General features: G+C 54.9%; 1 protein-coding gene across 2 annotated transcripts in view; it reads left to right on the plus strand.

The window, feature by feature from the left end:
* Nucleotides 1-11,017: 11,017 nt before the first annotated feature.
* NOS1AP (nitric oxide synthase 1 adaptor protein) overlaps nucleotides 11,018-18,663 on the plus strand; it is a 43,699-nt gene continuing 36,053 nt past the window's right edge. For both annotated transcript variants that reach the window (XM_027781905.2, XM_027781906.2), the window contains exon 1: nucleotides 11,018-11,214. In XM_027781905.2, coding sequence (XP_027637706.1) covers nucleotides 11,110-11,214 — 105 coding nt within the window. In that variant the 5' untranslated portion in view covers nucleotides 11,018-11,109. The remainder of the gene's footprint in view (nucleotides 11,215-18,663) is intronic.

The raw sequence follows: 18,663 nt of genomic DNA on the forward strand, positions 1-18,663 counted from the left end.
CCCTTTTGTGGGGGCTGTCCCCAGCTCCCCCCAGAGCCGAAGGGAACGGACGGTGGGCTAGCCCGCAGTCAGCTTGTTGCTGGCTCGCAGTGCGACAGAGCCTGGTGGAGCTCATTACTCCTTGAAACAATCTTGGGATCTGGGCAAGGGAAAGAAGAAGTTTTTCTGGGCTGGTGTCAGCATCCCGATTCCAGGCAGGGTCAGCCCAACTGCTCCGGTGAGCCTCCTCCCCGTGCCCAGCAGGGAGATGCTGATTTGGAGCCATCGCGGCAGAGAACACTCCAGAGCTGCACTGAGGCAGGGCAGTGATTTCAGGGACAGACAACAAATTGCCCATACAAATATATTACTGAATTCAATGATCTAATGCCGTTTGGAAAGGGTTTGCATTTTCATACGTCTGAGAGGAAGATCAGAGACACCACCTTCAAAAAAGCTCTCACGGGCTAGTCCCTCCTCTCTCCTCAGCACACAAGAAGTGACTTTGAAATATGAAACGGCGTTGACGGCAAAGCAGTTGTAATAAAAGTACTCGTTATGCGACTCAAAGGGTGGGGAAAATTATCACCTGAACAAGCAGGAGGATGTGACTAGTGGTGGCGTGAGGACTGGGCTCCACGCAGAGCAGTGACACAGCCGCCCCGTGCTGGGGGATTGCCCCATGCTGCTGAGCCAAGCAGCAGTGGGGGGATCAGAAATAAGGGTCTTTTCCCACACTGCATGAGAGGGAGGAGGGAAGAAGTGGGCACCAGAGCATGCTCCAGCTAGGCATGTTGACTGACAGGCTGTGAAGGAGCTGGCAGAAGGATGGACTGGAGCCGTGATGGGGATAGCATCCCTCGTAACTTCACAGCAGCAAATAAAGGGCAAGTTTACTGGGATTCAGTGATTTTAGAGTGAGTGATAAGAAGAAAATTCATGCCCCTTCTCTGGCTTTTACGAGGACTCTGTGCTCATCAGATAATTCTGATTTTGCTCTTTGGTGAGGCTACGGCTTTGGCTGGTAAAGGTAATGGCACAGGCATGAAATACTTGGGCTTTCCTGGCATTTGAATCTGGACAGTGCAACAGTTTGACTTTAAAAGTTATCAGGAAAAGACACATTAGGTGAGTTAAAACACAGCTGACAAGCTTGTTTTAAGAAGTCGGTATGAGCCAGAAACCCGGAGCCGGTAGGCATCACTGGGGTCTGTGCAGGTCAGGATTTGGCATTTCTGCCGGTAGCTGCTGGCAGTGTTTGCTGCTTGGCCAGGGTGAGCCAAGCGGCCACGAGGGTGAACACAAAAGGCTGAGCTTTGCAGTCTGTGCCAAACGGGGAGACAGGGGTAGGGGCTTCTCAAACAGCTCCCCTTCCCTAGGCTGAGCTAATTTAGCTCTCAGCTTCTGTCCTTAGAGCCTGTGCTCCCATGCTGGCCACCACAGTGGCCTCACCGGCCTTGCTTCGGGATGTCACTGTCCTTGTGCTGGGGAGCCCAAGCCAGCCCCAGCTCTGCAGCTGCATTTTTCCTCCATCATCACATGAACTTGGGTGGTGCTATTTTAAAAGCAAAAATATGTCCATGTGCGCTTTTCTTACAGACAGTAATCTCAGCATCTGTTCAGGCTGCTGAAGCACCTTGTAGCACTGGAATCGCGTGCTCCAATATTTGTTAAAGGACAGGATTATTTTCTGTTGATTTCAGGCTAATCACACAAAGAAAAGCAACATCTGCTGAGTGAATGGGCTCCCAAGGAGAATTAACCACTCTCACACAGAAAAGAATGGGAAAGAGTTGAACCAGCAAGATTCTCTTTAGGAAGAAGAACATTTATTTTTAGCGCCTTGTGTGGCCCCATCCACCCCTCCCTCTTTTCTGCCAGCGCCTGTCGGAGGCAGGCAAATACCGCTGGCATTGGCTTTTCTCCTTCCTCCCCCTCATCCCCAACCCCACATTATGACCCCCTTTCACTGATTGAGCCACTCAGGGAAAAAACACAATTTCTAGCAGGAAAACCTCACAATTTCTAGCATGTTGTCCATCTATCGTGCGGATAAACTTATTTGCCCGTGAAATGAGTGCAACAGAGATTATTTGAATCCATGCCAAGGTTACCCATAAAACACAAATCAGCCACACAAAGGTGGAGTGGGGAGCCCCGGTAATAAGATGGAAGCAATATAAGAAACTATCCTAACAGGAGTGTGGTAATTAGAATTGGGCTGTTTGTTTCCCATTGCATGAAGAGGCAAGCCATAAATCAGGAAGGCATCTGCCGTGCAGGATCCAAGGGCTCTCAAAGCAGTAGGAAAAAGCCATCCATCACTGTTAGCGGAAGGAAGATTTGAGTTTAAATTACGGATTCTCAAACTATGCGTTTGCAATTGTTTGGAAACAAAGTCCTCTTTAATTTCTCCCTTGGCTCTGGGAGGGGGCTAAACTGGCTGCAGCAGGGTTCAGCTGATGCCTAATCAGGCCCCAAAAGGAGCAGAAAGGGAAAATAAAATGGGGACCCAAGGGCTCTGGTGTGTAGCTGCTGCTTTCCCACCGAGCACCCACACCTGCCCTCTTACCCACCTTGCCTTCTTTCCTTTGTGGGCATTTTGCCACTTACAGCATGTTTCTGAAATAACCCGGTCCTTGAAACAGAGAAGAGGCAAGAGAGGGACAATCTCAAGAGCTTTCTTCCGGCTGCACACTCCCGCTGGCACGCTTCCCTTCCCACTGACCTCTCTGTGCTTCCACCAGCACCAAAACCTCCTGCAGGGAAGCAGACCCGGGGTGCCCAGGAGATGCAGGCATGTTCCCCCATGTCTGATCCTCTGACAGTCCAGGCACTCGCTCTCAGCCCAGGACAAACCCTGTGCCACAGATTTTTGGACAGATGACCCTTCCCTGGGTGCCAACTTCAGCTGAGGCTGTGGAAATGGTTCCCTCTGGATCCCAACTCCCAGCTCCTCCTGCGGGGCTTGGTCACCCCCGCTAGCCCCATCATGCAGCCTGCAGCTACATCCCCATGTCCCCTTCTTGCCCATTCACTGTCACCCTGCTGGCATGCCCAGCACATCTCCACATCTCCCACAGCCCCGGTTCCCCAGTGCTGAGGGACACCACCCCACCCGGTGTGGCTTGCCACGTCCCTCTGGTGGCACTGGTGATGCTGAGGACCAGCCATGCTCTGGCTCTGGCAGGCAGCTGCTGGGCACAGGGGGCTCTGAGCATCCCTTACCCCTCTTCCCAATGTCCCACCAAGGAGTTGGCTTGGACTCAGCACGGTGGTCCCCACACCTCCTTCCATCCATCTGTCCACCCATCCCAGCAGCAGCAAGCACCCACCTAAGCTGTTCATCCCTTCTCTCGCGAGTGTCCAGCCACAGTGAAATTACGTGAATTCTGTAATGATGGAAACCAGGGCTGTTAACTGTGCTGCTTTAATTCTCCCCCAGCATTTGCAGTCACTGGGTTTTGGGGGCTGATATATATTATTTTTTCATGTGAATACATCTCCAGGCAAGAAAGTTGAGCAACAAACACAGAAATGTTCATTGCCCAGATATGAGAGGTCCCTTAGGAGAATATATCAGAGTTATGGCGTTAGCATGTACAATACGTGGGAGTGAGAGTGAAATATTGCCTTCGCAGGCCATTGCCTATCGACAGGCTGTGGGAAGAGAGCTGCGGGTGAGGAGCAGAGCCAGGGGAGGTTTTCTAGGTGAGGGTAGGGACCGGTGTGTGTCCCCAAAGTTGTATGTAAGCGCTGAGAGAGACATTTGCCATGAGCTTTGCCCTGGCAGGGCTGGGTGCAGGGAGTGTTTCTGGGAACGCTGCACCCATCTGCAGGCACTGGCCCGAGGGCACAGCTATGGCACAGGTACAGCTGTGGTCTGAGCACCCATGGGATTTTCACATCCCCTTGCACGGGGAAAGGTGTGCACGCTCTCACTTTCAGCAAGGGTGAAGACCAACCACTCGTACCTAGCCGGAGAGGAGCTCCCCCAGCCTGGTGGGCTGAACGGAGGTGTCCCAGCCCCTGCCTCACCACTCTCGTAAGTGACTGCATGTCAATCCCCAGATGAACACAGGCGTGTGTCAGAATTAATCATTCTGGCAGTTTACAAGGCAATTAAAGGAAGGGGCCATGTGTCTGATTATACAGCAAATAAGCCTTGGCAAATTACAAACATATCAAAGGTAGTTCCAATTAGCTGCAGTGATTCACGGGGGAGAGCACCCAGGATAACAGCTCCTCCTCAGTTTGGTGTCTTACACTCGGGAACCCAGCAATAACATGTCTGAAGATCAAAAGCTGCATTCCCAAATGAAGAATGCTAAGTATTGTATTTATTTATCAGCCACAAGTGAGGCATTGCTACAAGAAGCTTGACAACTAGATGCGGCAATTAACATATCATTTGAATATGGCTACTTGCTTGTCACACAAATAAGGAAGATGCTCTTCTTCCTTGTGCCTTGGTATAGAAGCTGAGAAAAGCCATATTCCTTCTTTCTCATCTCTGGTGCAACATAAAAGCTATGGCCAAAATCCTGCCCTCTGGACGAGGATGATAGGGACAAGGCTAGCTTGGAGTCCCAGGCGTCCTGGGCTCTTGCTGCCGTGAGGGAAGTCTTGCTGTATAAATTCCCTTACATTCAGACAAAACCAGCCTCAAGACCTTTCCTTCCACAGTGATTCAACCTTGGGAACAGCATCCTGATAAACCGTGAATGAATTTCAGACCAGCAGCTCTCCGAGCCAGCACCTTGCGGTGTCACACCCCCAGGGCAGCTGCTTGCTGCCGCAGCCCACCCTACCACCCTGCTGCGGGATCGCCAGCAGGGCTCCCTCTCTCTTCAGGTCCTCGCCCTCCTCTTGGGCATCTGCCCTCTGCAATTCCCATCCTCATTGCTGTGTACAACTCAAACCTTGTGTGGGCAGGGGAACCTGCCAGCCAGCCATGAACAAGCCCATTTGTTGGCTTCTTCCACTTTTGCATTTTCTTTTTCACCTCCATGGTCTGACAGGTAGCGTGGGGCAGCTTGTTTCATTCATTGGGAGTATGTGGAGGAGTGATGATTTAAGAGGATATGATTTACCTTGCAGTGAGGTGGTCTGGCATGATATCTTGGGTGGGCAGCCCTCAGCAGCTTGCTGCAGATGTTTTCTGGCTCCATCTAGATACAACCTAAAAGTTCTGGGAACTGGGGAAGGAGCTGAGCCCTGGTGCTGTATGCTGTGCTTGCTGTGGGGATGGCTAACACTGTACATCAAGAAGGTAAGTTCTGGTTCTTACAGTGAGCAGCTGTTAATACATTTATTGATAAGTTTACTGACAACTATTGTAACTGATCATGCTGAGGATCGTTAAGAATGATGTTTATGCAGTGTGTGTTTCTTATTATGCCTTGTAGGCATGTTTATCATTAATGGGCCAGTGAGATTAGAACAAGACGAATATTGTACAGTATGGCTTCTGCGTGGCTGGGAAGTGGTCAGTGGATATGGGTGTTGCTCCAGCCCGCTGTGGGAGTACTCCTGGTCCTGGGTAGCTCCTACATGTGGAGCCCCGTGGGAGGCTCCCAGGGGTGGGCTCTCACTGCCACTAGCTCCCTGCCATGGCACCGGGACCCTGGGTGCTCCATACCTTCCAGGCTCTCCTAGCTTAGTTGCAGACTGTAAGCTGTCGGGGAGGAACATTAATTTTAGCCAGCACCTGCTTCACTCCCCGGAGTGTGTTTATTTCAGAAGCACCATGTGTTTGTCTTTCTGAAACAAAAATGTTTCAAGACTTGAGGTTTGTGGAGAGCTTCCAAAAACCTGGGCTAATTGCAAATTGAATAGAAATCATAGTGCAAAGAATCATAATGCCTACAAAGACAAAATCTGAGTTTTCAGGTTGTTCCATTAACAGTCTGTCTGCACCCCAGCAGATATCAAAGATGTGCCTGTGTTTTTAAAAACAGCTCTGGAATTGTTCCCAGTCCCACCTCTAAAATAAATAAATACATAAGTGTTTGCCTGATGAGAATGAGCTCTGCCAGCTCATCAGAATAAAATGTCAGCAAATGCCAGCAAGTTCCTGACCTTAATTCAGCGGCTTGCCTTCCTCCCCTTTCTGAAGTTTTTTGCTTCCTTCCTAGCCCTTGCTATTTAGATGTTAATCACCAGGTTTTATTAGGCAGAAAACGAATCTGCTTGCTGTGCTGACCCACATGCCTTGCTTAGCACTTCTTCCACCTGGGACTGTGCATGTGACTGGAGGGACAAGGTGACTCCCTGCCCAAGCCCATCATAAGCTCACAGGCAGTGAGCATTGGGATGCTCTACTGTCACACAGGTGTGTGCTCTAGTGCACTCTTCAACTGCAGGACCATGACCTTAAAATAATTTACTGCTATAGGATTTTGTGGATCTGGAGCACCCAGCTATGAGCTGGATCCTACCTTTCCCATTTGAATGCCTGCCTAAGGGCCAATTTGTTTTATAATTTATTGCTTAGAGCTGCAAAATCTGCCATCTGCTCATTACCACTCATAGCCACGCTCTGCGATGTTTCCCATTCCCACCCACATCCAGCACAATAAAAAAAATATTTGCATACCTGGCCAAAAGCTCTTTTATTATCGTTGTCTGGAGGAGGGGCCTCCCAGGCGCCAACAGCACGCAGTGTGTTTTCCCCGAAACCACCATGCTGCGCTGTTCCTGGGGGAGCAACAAGTGCGATGGTGGCTGTGGAGTAATCAGCTGTGTGTGCATGGAATTGCTGGCTCTGGGAGCACTGGCAGCCAGGGAAGGGGGGGTCCCGGCCTCCTGGGGCTGTGGGGAGTGCTTGCCACCGGCTGCTTCACAGATGGCTGTCCTCTCCTCCCGCAGCCGTGTGGCACAGGGGCTGGGGGGAAGGCTGCAGTGTTGCCATGCTGGTGCAAACAGTGTTTTGAGGTGCAAAGTGCTCTGCAAACATTGCGTTTCCCATGTCTTCCAGGCTAGGTTAAGGATTGCAGGTGGATTCTGTTAGAGGCTGTGGATATTTCAGTAACAAATGTACCTTTCTGCTGGAATTACTGCAGCGTGTATATATAGAGAGTGTGTTTGTATACATAGATAGATAGATATAGATATGCACGCAGGTTTTTTTAAGGGTGAGACCAGACAATGGATGCTGGCACTTGCAGGCCTGACTACCTTTATTAAATACTAGCACGATTATCAGCTCTTCTCTAGTCCCAAACCCTACCAAAGCTTTGTTATGCTTTGAAAACTGCCACAGGCAAACCTGAAACCCTCCTGACCCACTCTTCCAGGCTTTTGGGTACGTGTCCAGTGCGGACCAAAGCGTGCCCAATGGCACCCCAGCACCCGCGGCCTGGAGCGGGGCTGCTGGGCCTGCCTGGAGGGCTCGCCGCTGCGGGCACGCAGTGACATCCTTGGTATATTTTTGTCCGGCTTTCGCATGCCTGGCTGCAAGAACATCCTCAACGGACGGGGGATGGCGGGCGGCGGGGAGCAGGCCGGGGCCGGCCCGGTTTCGAAGCTCCGGGCTGCCGCGCAGGGGGCTGGGACCAGGCCGGCGCCAGCCGTGGCCGCCGGGCCCGGGCTGCCTGTGCTGCACTCCCCGGCCTGCCCAGGAGATGGCAGCCCAGCCTCACAGAGCCACACGCCGCGGCGGGCGGCCGGCGCCGGGAGAGGCCTGGGCAGGGCCCCCGAGCGCCGGGGGCGGAGCGGGGCCGCAGCCGCCTACCCCCGGCACGGCCGCCCGCCCCGCGGGGCCCTGTGCTGGCCCACGGAGGGGCCCTCGGGGACCGCCGGTCGCCCGTGGAGGGGCCCGCGGGGCCCTGTGTTGGCCAGTGGCGGAGCCCGGGGGCCCTGCTCTCCTTTATGGAGGGGCCCGTAGGGCCCTGCCTGTGACCCCCTGGCCCATGGAGGGGCCCTGGTGGCCCTGCCCCCCTTCATGGAGGGACCCTGGGAACCCTAGCCGTGCCCCCCTGGCCCATGGAGGGACCCGAGGGGCCCTGCCCTCCTTCATGGAGGGGCCCTGATGGCCCTGCCCACGCCCCCCTGGCACACAGAGGGGCCCGAGGGGCCCTGCCCGCGGCTCCCTGGCACACGGAGGGACCCTGGGGGCCCTGCCCTCCTTCATGGAGAGGCCCGAGGGGCCCTGCCCGCAGCTCCCAGGCCCATAGAGGGGCCCTCGGGGCCCTCTGCTCCCTCCTGGAGGGGCCCTCGGCACCTGCTCGCAGTTCCCTGCCTCATGGAGGAGCCCTTGGGGCCTGCTGAAACCTCTTGTTAATAGATGAGCCCTTCAAAATGTCTTTGTGGTTCACTCGGGGGCCATGTCCCCGATCATAGGTGTCCCTGGCTTTGGGGTCCCCCCCCTGCTGGGGTGGCACACGGGACCTTTGTCCCCGGCTGTTGCGTGAAGGCAGGCGAGCCGCGCAGGGTGGAAGTGCATGGGGCTGCAATAACAAGCAAACCGGTTACACAACTCCAACGTGTGCTTCCAGGGCTTCTAATTATTGATTCTGAGAGCGAGGAAACAGGTTCCGGACCTGCAGGACAAACAAGAGTGTGAGAAATTAATCCTCTCCCTTTCTTTGGAGATCTGTACTTTCTGGTAGTGGACTAGGCTCAATCCTGGGATCAAAAGCCCAGAAAGGGTCTCCCAGGACAAGGTGGTGGCTTGGCAGGCATAGGGCAAAGGCAGGGAGAGCTGGTCACTGATCTTGGAAAAAAAGACAGTGTTTGTTTTTATAACAGGAAGGTGGAATCATGTGAAACGCCAGAAGTATCCCAAACCGCCTGCAGCACCTGTGTCTGGAGCACCTCCTGATGCAGCAAGTACTACCCAAACCACACTCAGGGCAGCAGGTGGGGGCTTTGGGGATAAACAAGTTGCAGGAAGAGTTACACACACACACACACACGAGCTGCTGTTTCACACACCACAGCAGTACTGAGCTGCTGATGTGGGGGCCCACAAGCTGATCCAGAAGCAACTGTGGAGTGAGACTCGTCCTTTGGTTCAACCCTGGTATTTTCAGAGGAGGCTCCAGGCACCACAGCAGTTGGTGAAAACAGCCACTGTGACCATGAAAGGGTCCAGAGGAGCTGGCTATGGACTGCCCAGGGCATCCACCACCTACCAGGGGCTGCCAGCAGCCCCAGCGCTGCCAGGCAAACCCACCAAGACTGCCTGGGAGGGACTGGTTTGCTTGCCAGGCTCTGAAGTCTTTCCATCAAACACCAATGTCTGCGCCTGGGGAAAAACCTCCTCAAAGGCACCGTTCACTGAAGAGATGCTCACAAGCCTTCCCACATAGGAATTCAGTTCTTCACCAAATCTACAGGGCTTTGCTAGCTGTGGAAAGCCAGCAGCTGGCAAGACTGTATGTCTTTAATCAAATTTAGTACAGGAACAGGGCTCCAGAGAAGCTGTGGGATCTCTGTCCCTGGGGATACTTGGAGCCTACCTAGACACAGCCCTGAGCTGCTGCTCTCATCTTGAAGCTTGCCCTCCTCGGTGCAGGCGTTGGACTAGAGACCTCCAGGGGACTTCTCCAGTGGCTGTATCATTCCCAGCACTGGGACTTCAGTGCTGTCAGCTAAAACTTTGCTAGAGGTAAACAGAAACCTTCAGCAAGAAGCCAGAGCATCAAACACCATGGAGCAGATCCTGCCTCAAGACTGTCCCACCAATCTGCCTTCTCCAGACTTAAGTGAGCTCGAGTGCCTTGTGGGTGTTCAGTGCTCTGCACCCTTTTCGCCCAGGGATCTCTGCAAGCGCAGTCACCAAGCTGCTGCAGCTGCAACACACAGCGCTGATCCCCTGCCCCCTTCCAAAACAAGGAGTAAAGGCTTTCAAGAGCCCAGGGCTTGCTGGCATCTTGCCTTCAGTGGGAAATCAGCCCTTGATTCACTAGTCCAAATGCTGACAGCTCCGTGTGATCCCACCCTGAGCGGCACAGCAGCCATTCCCATGCACATCTCCTGGGCATGATGGAACACAGGGATTTCTCAGCCTCTAGGGATGCTGGAAAACTTGCTTTGCTTTGAAGGGAACAATAATTTTTCAGATGTGGCTGGCTCTGTAACTATGTTACAAATGCACGAGTCTGAAAAATCAATGGCCCTGAATCTATTCCACCCAGGAAGGATCAACAGTTAGCACCACTGTGGGCACTGCAGTCATTTAGAAACCCAAGGCACACGAGGGAAACGTGTGCTGGTGTGTAGAAACATGCAAGCAGAGCAATGCAAGGGCTTTGGGAATGGGGGGGTCTCCTGTGGAGCGGGAGGGTGCATCTTGTTCCAAGCATAAGGCCAGCATGAGTTCTCAAGCCATACTGCAGTGAGATGAGCTCCACGGCTGTGTCTGTGGGTACCAAACCCCAGAGGGATAGAGCCTGACCTGCGGATGCATGACGTGTGCTGGGGGGAAGGGGTGACACAGCCTGTGCTTGCAGGCAGAGCTGGGTGAGTGGGTCTCTGCGCGTCTGGAAAGCAGCGGTGGGGTGCTTTCCGTGGGTGGGGGGGCACTGTACAGCTTTCGGGGCTTCTCTAAAGTAGGGCACAATAGTGTCTGCTCATGACCGTCGTTAAGCACAGGGTGGTGATTTCGGCTTGATTGCCGTCGCGTCAGGTGCCGATACCGAGACCTGGACATAGAGTCCATCGGCCCGCGTGGTTGTAGCAGCCCGGGATCTCCCAGCCAGGGTCTCCCGGCCCCGCTGCCAGCCCCCGGGAAGGTGACACGGTGCTCCGCCACTGCTCTGCGCGCCCCGGGCTCGCCTGGCCCCCCCATCCCGCAACCACGTGCCAGGCTTTTTAATGTTCCTTTATTTATTATATTTGGGGTTTAAAAAAACCAACAACTTCGGCGGGGCCGGGGTGCATACCCGGCACCGCGCACTAGGTGTCAGCGGTGCCTTCCCCGGCGCCCCTCTCGGGTGCTGGTTTTTCGCCGGCTCCCCCGCGGGGGGGTGCGGAGACCCGCGCTGGCAGCCCCCTCCCCGCCCTTCCTCCGCGCTGCGCGGCGGCGCGTCCCCGCCCCGGGGCCGGCCGGTGGCGAGGGGCGGAGGTTCCGCGGCGGCGGCGCCGGGCGCGCTGCAGGGGCAGCCCGGCCGCCGCGGGGCCGCCATGCCCGCCAAGTCCAAGTACAACCTGGTGGACGACCGGCATGACCTCCGCATCCCCCTGCACAACGAGGACGCCTTCCAGCACGGCATCTGCTTCGAGGCCAAGGTGGGCAGCGGCGGGAGGGGTCCGCGGGGGCCCCTGCCCAGCGCTCGCACCCTCACCCCCCGCGATTCCCCGTTTTCCAGCTCTCCCTTCTTGGGTTTTCTCCGCTTTCCCCGGGAGCCCTTCCCGTTGGTGTTGCCTCCTCTTCCCCAAACTCAGCTGCAAAGAGTTGGGTGAGGCTTTCCACCCATCCCGTAAGGATGTGGAAGCTGGCTAGCCGAGTCAAGCGGGAGCGGGGCCACCCTGCTGCTTCACCCCAGCATCCCTCCGTGGCCCTGCATCCCTCCACGTCTCTGCCTTGCGCTGCTTGGGGCCGTTGGCCCCAGGGAGCCGGGGGCTGTGTGCACCTTCCCGGGAAAGGGTCGCGGGCTCGGGCTTTGCCCTGCATTCCCACCGCCGTGGGTAGTGCTGGAGTGGCGGCTGGCGGGTGGGCGGTGGGTGCCTGCAGGATGCTTTGTACCCTGGTGCTCCGCTCATGGGATAAACCCATCGTGTGCGCAGCCGGAGGAACCGCATGCCACTTGCGGTGCAGTGCAAGAGGTCAGGGCCGCCCGCCTGAAAAAAAATCTTGCTATTTTTCCTTACCATTCTCGCTAGTGGGTTTGGCAGGCAGCGCTCTTTCTTTTTCTTTTTTTCTGTTGGGACCTCTCAGTCTCTTACTCCACTTAGACCGTGGCTTCCCGCTGGCTGAAAGCTTGCAGTCTCGGGGCGGGCTGAGAAAAAGCTGAGCTACCTGTCCGTGGGTCGGTAACGCTGGCTGGCAGTACACCGGGAAGTAGCTGACCATGGAATTTGAAAAGGGAAAACAAAATCCTTCCCTGTTTGCTGTTCCTGGGGGATACAGTTATCACACTGTTGAGATACGCAAGTGAGGTCGACTTGGAAAAACACCTGGTGTAAAATAGTTTTGAGTGGCAGGGAAGCAGGCATCTGTCACCCACTGTTTTCCTCGGAGCACATGTACTGGTAGGGGACACAGATATGGCATCTAATTGTGCACAGTGCCCTGGGGTCAAGGCTGTGGCTCATGGGAGGGTGTTGAAGTGTTGCTTTGCCCCTTTTCTCAGGGCTAGGAGGGTTCCTCTGCAGACACCATCACCCACCCGATGGCAGGCACCCTGCTGCAGAGTATAAAGCAGCAGAGTTGTTTACGGAGCAAACTCAAACCTGCTTTGCAGCTGTTTCCTGGGAAAAACTGTTCAAATTCAGCTTTTCAGCCTTTTGCTCCTGGGTTATTGGAGCCAATTGCCATTTTGTTGCTAGTACCTGCTCACCCCTCACCTGTGGGGAGGCTGCAAAGCATCTCGCCTTCTAAACCCCGTGTGCCTCTTCCATGCCTGGCTTGGGGGGTGAGGAGTGGGATGGGGCTTCAGTTGCCCCTCAGTCTGCTTGTGGCTCATCTTTTTTTCCGTGCTGCTGGGTTTGGCTGCATTAATAGGGTAGTGCGTATTAGTCTTTGTTAGCTCCTCTTTCTCTTATTTGGTATCCTGTGGCACGCGTTGATGCCAAGCACAGTCCGTACAAAACCCATCTTCCGAATTTGTGGGTTTCTCCAGCATCCCCTAATGCCAGATGCAGAATGCAGATGGCTTAGGCAATTACTCCATCCTTTTATTAGATTGCTGGAGATTAATTAAATGCTTACACTCCTTTAGTTCCTTTTATCCCCAAGAATCCGGAGCACTTAAACCAGCGCGGCTCTTGTTTCTGCCAGGCACCCAGTGCGAGTCACAAAAATGAGGAACTCTGATTTAGAGCAGAACTTTGGGGGAAGATTGAAGAAGAAAAATACTCATGTGGGGTGCTGGGACTTGTGTGCCTGTCTCCTAAAAGCCTCCTGGGATCGCTGATAGTGCAGGCAGTGGGGATCCTGGTGTTACAGCCCTCAGCAGCTGGATCAGTGCTCTTTGCTCTGCCGCCTGGGATTCCTGACGAGCTTGCTTGGGGCTCACTGCAGGGGGGTAATGTGGGCTTGAGTCAGTATGTGCTGATTTATTGTTTTAATTTTTAATATTATTTGTAAACTCAGACCTACGCTGTCTGTTGCTGTCTTTAAATGGCACGTGTAGTGGATGTAGTGTGTGTTTTGGTTCATCAGTAGTTGCTGACATCCATGCTGTTGTCCCCTTTGCCTTTCTCCCAAGGGAGTCCTGGCATCCCAGGGGTGAGTGGCTGCAGGCAGTTAGGATTTGGCCATTTTCAAGCACAGAGCAATGGACTCACTCTGAAGCAAGAGGTACTGTCACACGTGATGCCATCAGGAGACTTTGTTGCTTGTCCCCGCTGAAGCCATTTGCAGCCATATGCTCTGGCACAGGGACACTGCGTCTGAGCGAAGTGTCCTCTAAGGATTATGTTAATCCATTTTCTGGACATAAATCCAATAGTTGGAAAATCCCACTCCATCTTCTTAGGAATAGTAATACATTTCACACTTTTGGATCTGTTTTCATTGGCCACCTCTCTTGACATCAAACCCCTGTGTGTCCTGGAGCCGCCTCGGCCAGGCTGCTGGGAGTCGGAGGAGCTGGCTCCAAGGGGAGGCCAGAAGTTCATTTTCTTCTGCGCCTTGTGGTCTGAATTGTTGAGTAAAATCAAAAGCCTGGCCTCTTGGTTTAGCGGAAGCGTTCAGAAGAAGGAGCTGGGAGCTGCAGCATGGCACAGGGGAGCAGACAGAAATTCCCACTTGTGCAATGTTTTTTTGATTAAATAACTGGCTATGTAGAGAGTAAAGACAGCTCGTGTCCTCCTCCACCTCTCTACGCAGCACGGCTCCTCCAGTCCGGGTGAGGAGGAGGGGGATGCAAGCTTACTCCTTATCTTCCCAAGGCCTTGGTGCTGCGGGACAAAACCCAAGGGCCATCTTGTGCAACACCAGCAATTCCGCACATTCAGAAATCATGACTCAGGCTACTCCAACGCCTCCAGAGAGATCAGTGTGTAGAGGGAATTAAGTGGGGTGTTGGAGCCTGTCTGGAGTGCCAGACCCCCTGTCTGTTTGAGTGCAGGGGTTCTGGGTGCTGCTGGGTTCGCACAGGCAAGGTGTTACTGGCCCCTGTTAAATCTGCTCTCGGCAGTTTCGCTGGGCTGGGCTCTCCTCCTGCCGTGGAGATCTCGTGGCCCACAGTGAGGTCCCACCTACCGAGTACCCATTATTTGGAAACAGCTGTCAGTCCTTCAGTCCTGAGACTCATTAATCCAGTCACAGTGCTCTAATGTACATGGTTCCCAATGAAGGGGCAGGTGGGTGCAAGGACCCTCTCTGCTGCTCCCCCATCAGCAGTAGAAGGGGCTGTCCAAGCAAACCCAGGTCCTTGGAGAGACCCACCACCTGTCGTCCAGGACTGCCAAGAGCTGGGACGAGACATGTGCTGGTGTTCCCAATCCCAGGCCTGTTTGCAGGTAGATGTGGGGCTGGAGGTTTGGGAGGATTGCTGTTCTTCTGGGCAGCAGGTGGGTTTTTTGCATATGAGTGGTGGTTCGGTTTCTTCTTTTTTTTCCCTTAAGGGATCTTGGCAACCAGGCATTTTCTCTCGTTTGTCAGTACTTTTCTCCTCTTTTGTGCGTGGGAAACTGAAGTCGAACCAAGCATCTGCTGCTGTCTATGTTTGGAGACGGGACATGAAGGAGACTTTATTCTGATTCAGTTATGCCCTTTCCTATGAACCCTGCAGCTCACCTGCCCGCCATCCTTCCGAGGCTGCAAGCGCTGGCAGTGCCTGCCAATTGCTGCAAAGATAAATCATTTATCAGGAAAAAGGATTATAGCCTCAGGTGAACACTATGCAGCGGATGCGTGTGTGTTTCCATTCCTGTGTGTATTTTCATGTACATAGGGGCTATACATGAAAGGGTTTTGAAGTGAGTTGAATTGCAGGCAGCTCCGATCAGGGTTTTAGTTCCCATCCTCTGCTTCAGGCTCCCTTCCCAGCGAGGTTCCCTTTCCTCAAGGGCTGGGAAGCTGGAGACAGGTTATGTGAAGCTCTGCACTTCTTTAGCTGGCTGGGAGAGACTTGGCAGCTTTATTTGGGGGCTGTTTGTACTGGCAGCTCTGGGGTATGGTGTGCTCTGTCAGGGCTGCTCAGCCCAGAGCAAAGCTGCTGTGTGATTTAGCCAGGGATTGCTTGCTCAAGGCTATAAATAACCTTCCCAAGTGCCACAAAAGTTCTCATCTTGAAACAGTGGCATATTTCTGCCATACTTGTTAAGTCAGTTCACAGGCTGCTTAGTGAAGCTCTTAGCAAAAAAAAAAAAAAAAACCAACAAAAAAACCCCAAACCAAAACCACCCATCTCTGCTGGGATTTGGCAGGGCTGTGCATGCCCAGACCACGGGTCCCGGCCTGGCAGCGCGTGGGCTTGGCGGATGCCAGAAGGTCCCGAGGAGGGAGCGATGGGTGTGGGATGCTCCCAGCCCTGCTGTCTGGCCGCTGCAGTGCTGGGCTTGCACATCCCATACCTGAAGGCTTGTTAAGTCCCGTAGCTGGGTGTAAGTGCAGGAAGCTTGGCCCCTGCGTGGGGGCAGCTGTGGGCGGCAGGGCTGGGTGGGTATGGAAACGGGGACGAGCGTACAGCCCTACTCTTTTGATATGGAAAAACTTCAGCTTTCCTGCTGCACCTGCTCGCTCTGGGTCCTGGTGTTCCCGCTGCAGGGCCGCTTCCTGCTGCAAAGGTGTCTGCTGTTACCACATGAGCCCTGTTTTGGCTGGCGAGAGGGGAGCGTGGGTGAGGTACACATGGCTCTGGTGGGTGCTGGGGTCTTGGGACCCTCAGAGCTCTGTTTATGGTACTCGAGCCCCAGTGCAGCTCATAGGCAGTGCAAATGATTCTAGTATCAGCAGGCAGATAAGCACTAAATATCCTTAAGGCATCAATTTGACCAGTGCTGCCCGGTGTGAGGTGTCCCAGTGCTAATGCCCGCTGTCTGGTTGCGTAGCTCTGGATGGATCTGATATGCTGCATTAAACTGCCTGGCTGCCACAGCTAGGTGCACCCTGGTTTCTCGGGGTGCAGAGCCCCATTAAGGGAGGACCGGGCAGGGCTAGAGCCCTCCAGCTCAGCAGAGGCTGCTGCACCTGCCTGCCAGGCTCAGGCTGGAAAGCCAGGGCTTTTTTCCACTGAAGTCAGCTGGCATGCTGACTTTTCCATCCCTTTTGGCCTCTGAGCCTGCACCACCACAGCCTGAATAAACTTCCCCCCATTTCCTTCCAGCGAGGCTGGGTGTTCCTGGGGCGCAGGCAGAGCTGGGGCCGTGCCAGCCCAGCCCCGTGGCTCCTCGGGCAGAGGCCGTGTGTGGGCAACCGGCAAGCGGGAGCACCAGGACAGCGAAAGTCGCAGGAACTGGATTTCTCCTTGCTTTCCCTGATGGCAGCAGCCCTGGGGGAGAAGTTCTTACCAGCCAGGCTGCAGACAGGCTGCGTGTTTCCCTGGGCGCTGGTGAAATAAAGAGGTTTCTTGGGGCACCTGGCTGGGGACTGGTGCCTGAGCACTTTGGCCCTCGCTTTGTGGCACAGCCGTGTGTCATGGTGCCAGTGTCCCAGTACCAGGTACAGCCTCACACGGCCCTGGACTCTTCAGAAATCATGGGACACTTGCACCCCGTATCTGATGTCTGCCACCCAGCTGCCGGTACATCTGGCAACTCCTTCCAGCCAAGCTGGGGTTGAAGCAGGACCCCCTGCTTGGACGAGGCTCCATGGCCCAGGGGATGGCTGTGTACACCGTGGTGCGATGCCCCAGCCTGGGCCTGATGCCAGTGTGTCTCCTCTGCCTGCGCTGCCCCGTTGCCCACCTGCCTGCAGCTCCTTTGCAGAAGCAGTGGCTCCCCATGCGTGGCAAGCTCTCTGACTCAGGGTGGCTTTTGAAGCTGGAAGCCCGGCAGCCAGCCAATCTAGGCTCCCCTGTAAGTTGGGTATGATTCAGCGCTGACCTTTGCATGCAGTGTGGGGCTGGCAGAGCAGCAGTGTGCCTCCCTCGGGAAGGCGGCAGCTCCTCTCCGGGAAGGCTTTCACTGCCCACCACTGCCCACCACCCGCAAGGGATCTCATCAACACCCCTTGGAAGGTGTCCCCCTGGCAGCGATGCAATCGGCCTTCAGGTTTCTGAAAATATCTGCCACCTGCTGTCACAGAAAAAGCACCTTCTCAAGAAAATGAATTTCTGACAGAGCAGAAAAAAAGCAATATTAAACAACGTCAAGGAAAAAAAGAGAAACTAAGTGACTTGTGCAAACAGTGGTTTGGCAAAGTGATCTCCTTTGTTTTCTTGTGTTATATTTTTTTCCCTCTGGCCAGGGAAGGACCAGTATTTCCCTGAACTGGACAGGTCTTTCGTAAGCCGTAGGAGGAGGGTGCGTGGTGTGGGCTGTGTCTGGGACAGACAGAGGAACCTGTTTGCAGGGGAGGGGGGCAGCAAGCAAGGTCCCCTCAGGTGCTGAGAAGCCCGGTGGGTGACAGCCACCAAGCCTGTGCAACAGCAGAGAGAGGGGCTGCCCTTTCTAGAGGCCCTGAGCGATGGAAGGCTGGATCCCACGCAGGAGGATGAGGAGCAGTGGAGCACACAGGGGACCAGAAGCACCCTGCAAAAGAGGTGCTTTGTGCCTCCCTGCCCGTGCCACTGGGCGTGACGTGGCCCCGAGCAGCTCTGACCGTTTGCAATGCGAGGGCTGCCTTTGTCGGGCTGCCAGAGCGCCTCGTTACAGAAGGGACCCCCTCAGCTGCCCATTCACCAGCACTCTGAGAGGGTGGCCTTTCTTCTCCTAATTGGACCGGGGAGGAGGGGGCTGCCTGGGATTGCCCTCCCCACTGAGCCAGCCGTGCCCCCTGCTTTCAGAACATGGGGATCAGTGACCCCCTGATCCTGCCTGGCTCTTGGGTGCACGTGGGGGGCCCCCACCTCTGCCCCCCATCCCCGGCAGTGTGGTGGGGCCATGGATCTGGAGGTGATTATTTGGAAAAGCCACGTCCTGCATATGTACATATGGTTTCCTCCTCAGTTCCTGGCAGCGTGGGGAGGGTGGGCTCTTTCATGGGTTTATTTTCTTTGTCAGCTCTCTTTCACACAGCTTTATTTTCCCTCCTTTTGTCTCGGGCGCCTTCCTTTCTCCTCCCCGGGCTCAGCCCCAGCCCTGCTGCCTCCCTTTCCCGCAGGGTCGACCTGCTGGTACGGATGCTGGCATGGATGCCAGCTCGAGCCCTGGGAGCCAGGACGCCAGCCCCTGCGGGGACCAGGACCACCACCATGCCTGGCACCCTGCCTGGGGCACATAAGTTTTAAAGGCAGGCAAAAGCCTATGCCTGGGGTCTGGGAGCCCCAGTGCTCAGGGGTCCCTGGGGCTGCTGCCCTGGGAGAGGGGACCTGGGTCTCAGCGTTGGGGTGGGATAGGGGGGAAGTCCCACACCCCGGAGGCTCCGGCTGCTTTGCTGATCCTTGCCTCCGCCTTGCCTGCTTTATC

Source organism: Falco peregrinus, chromosome 10, assembly GCF_023634155.1.
Source record: "Falco peregrinus isolate bFalPer1 chromosome 10, bFalPer1.pri, whole genome shotgun sequence".
NCBI lineage: Eukaryota > Metazoa > Chordata > Aves > Falconiformes > Falconidae > Falco > Falco peregrinus.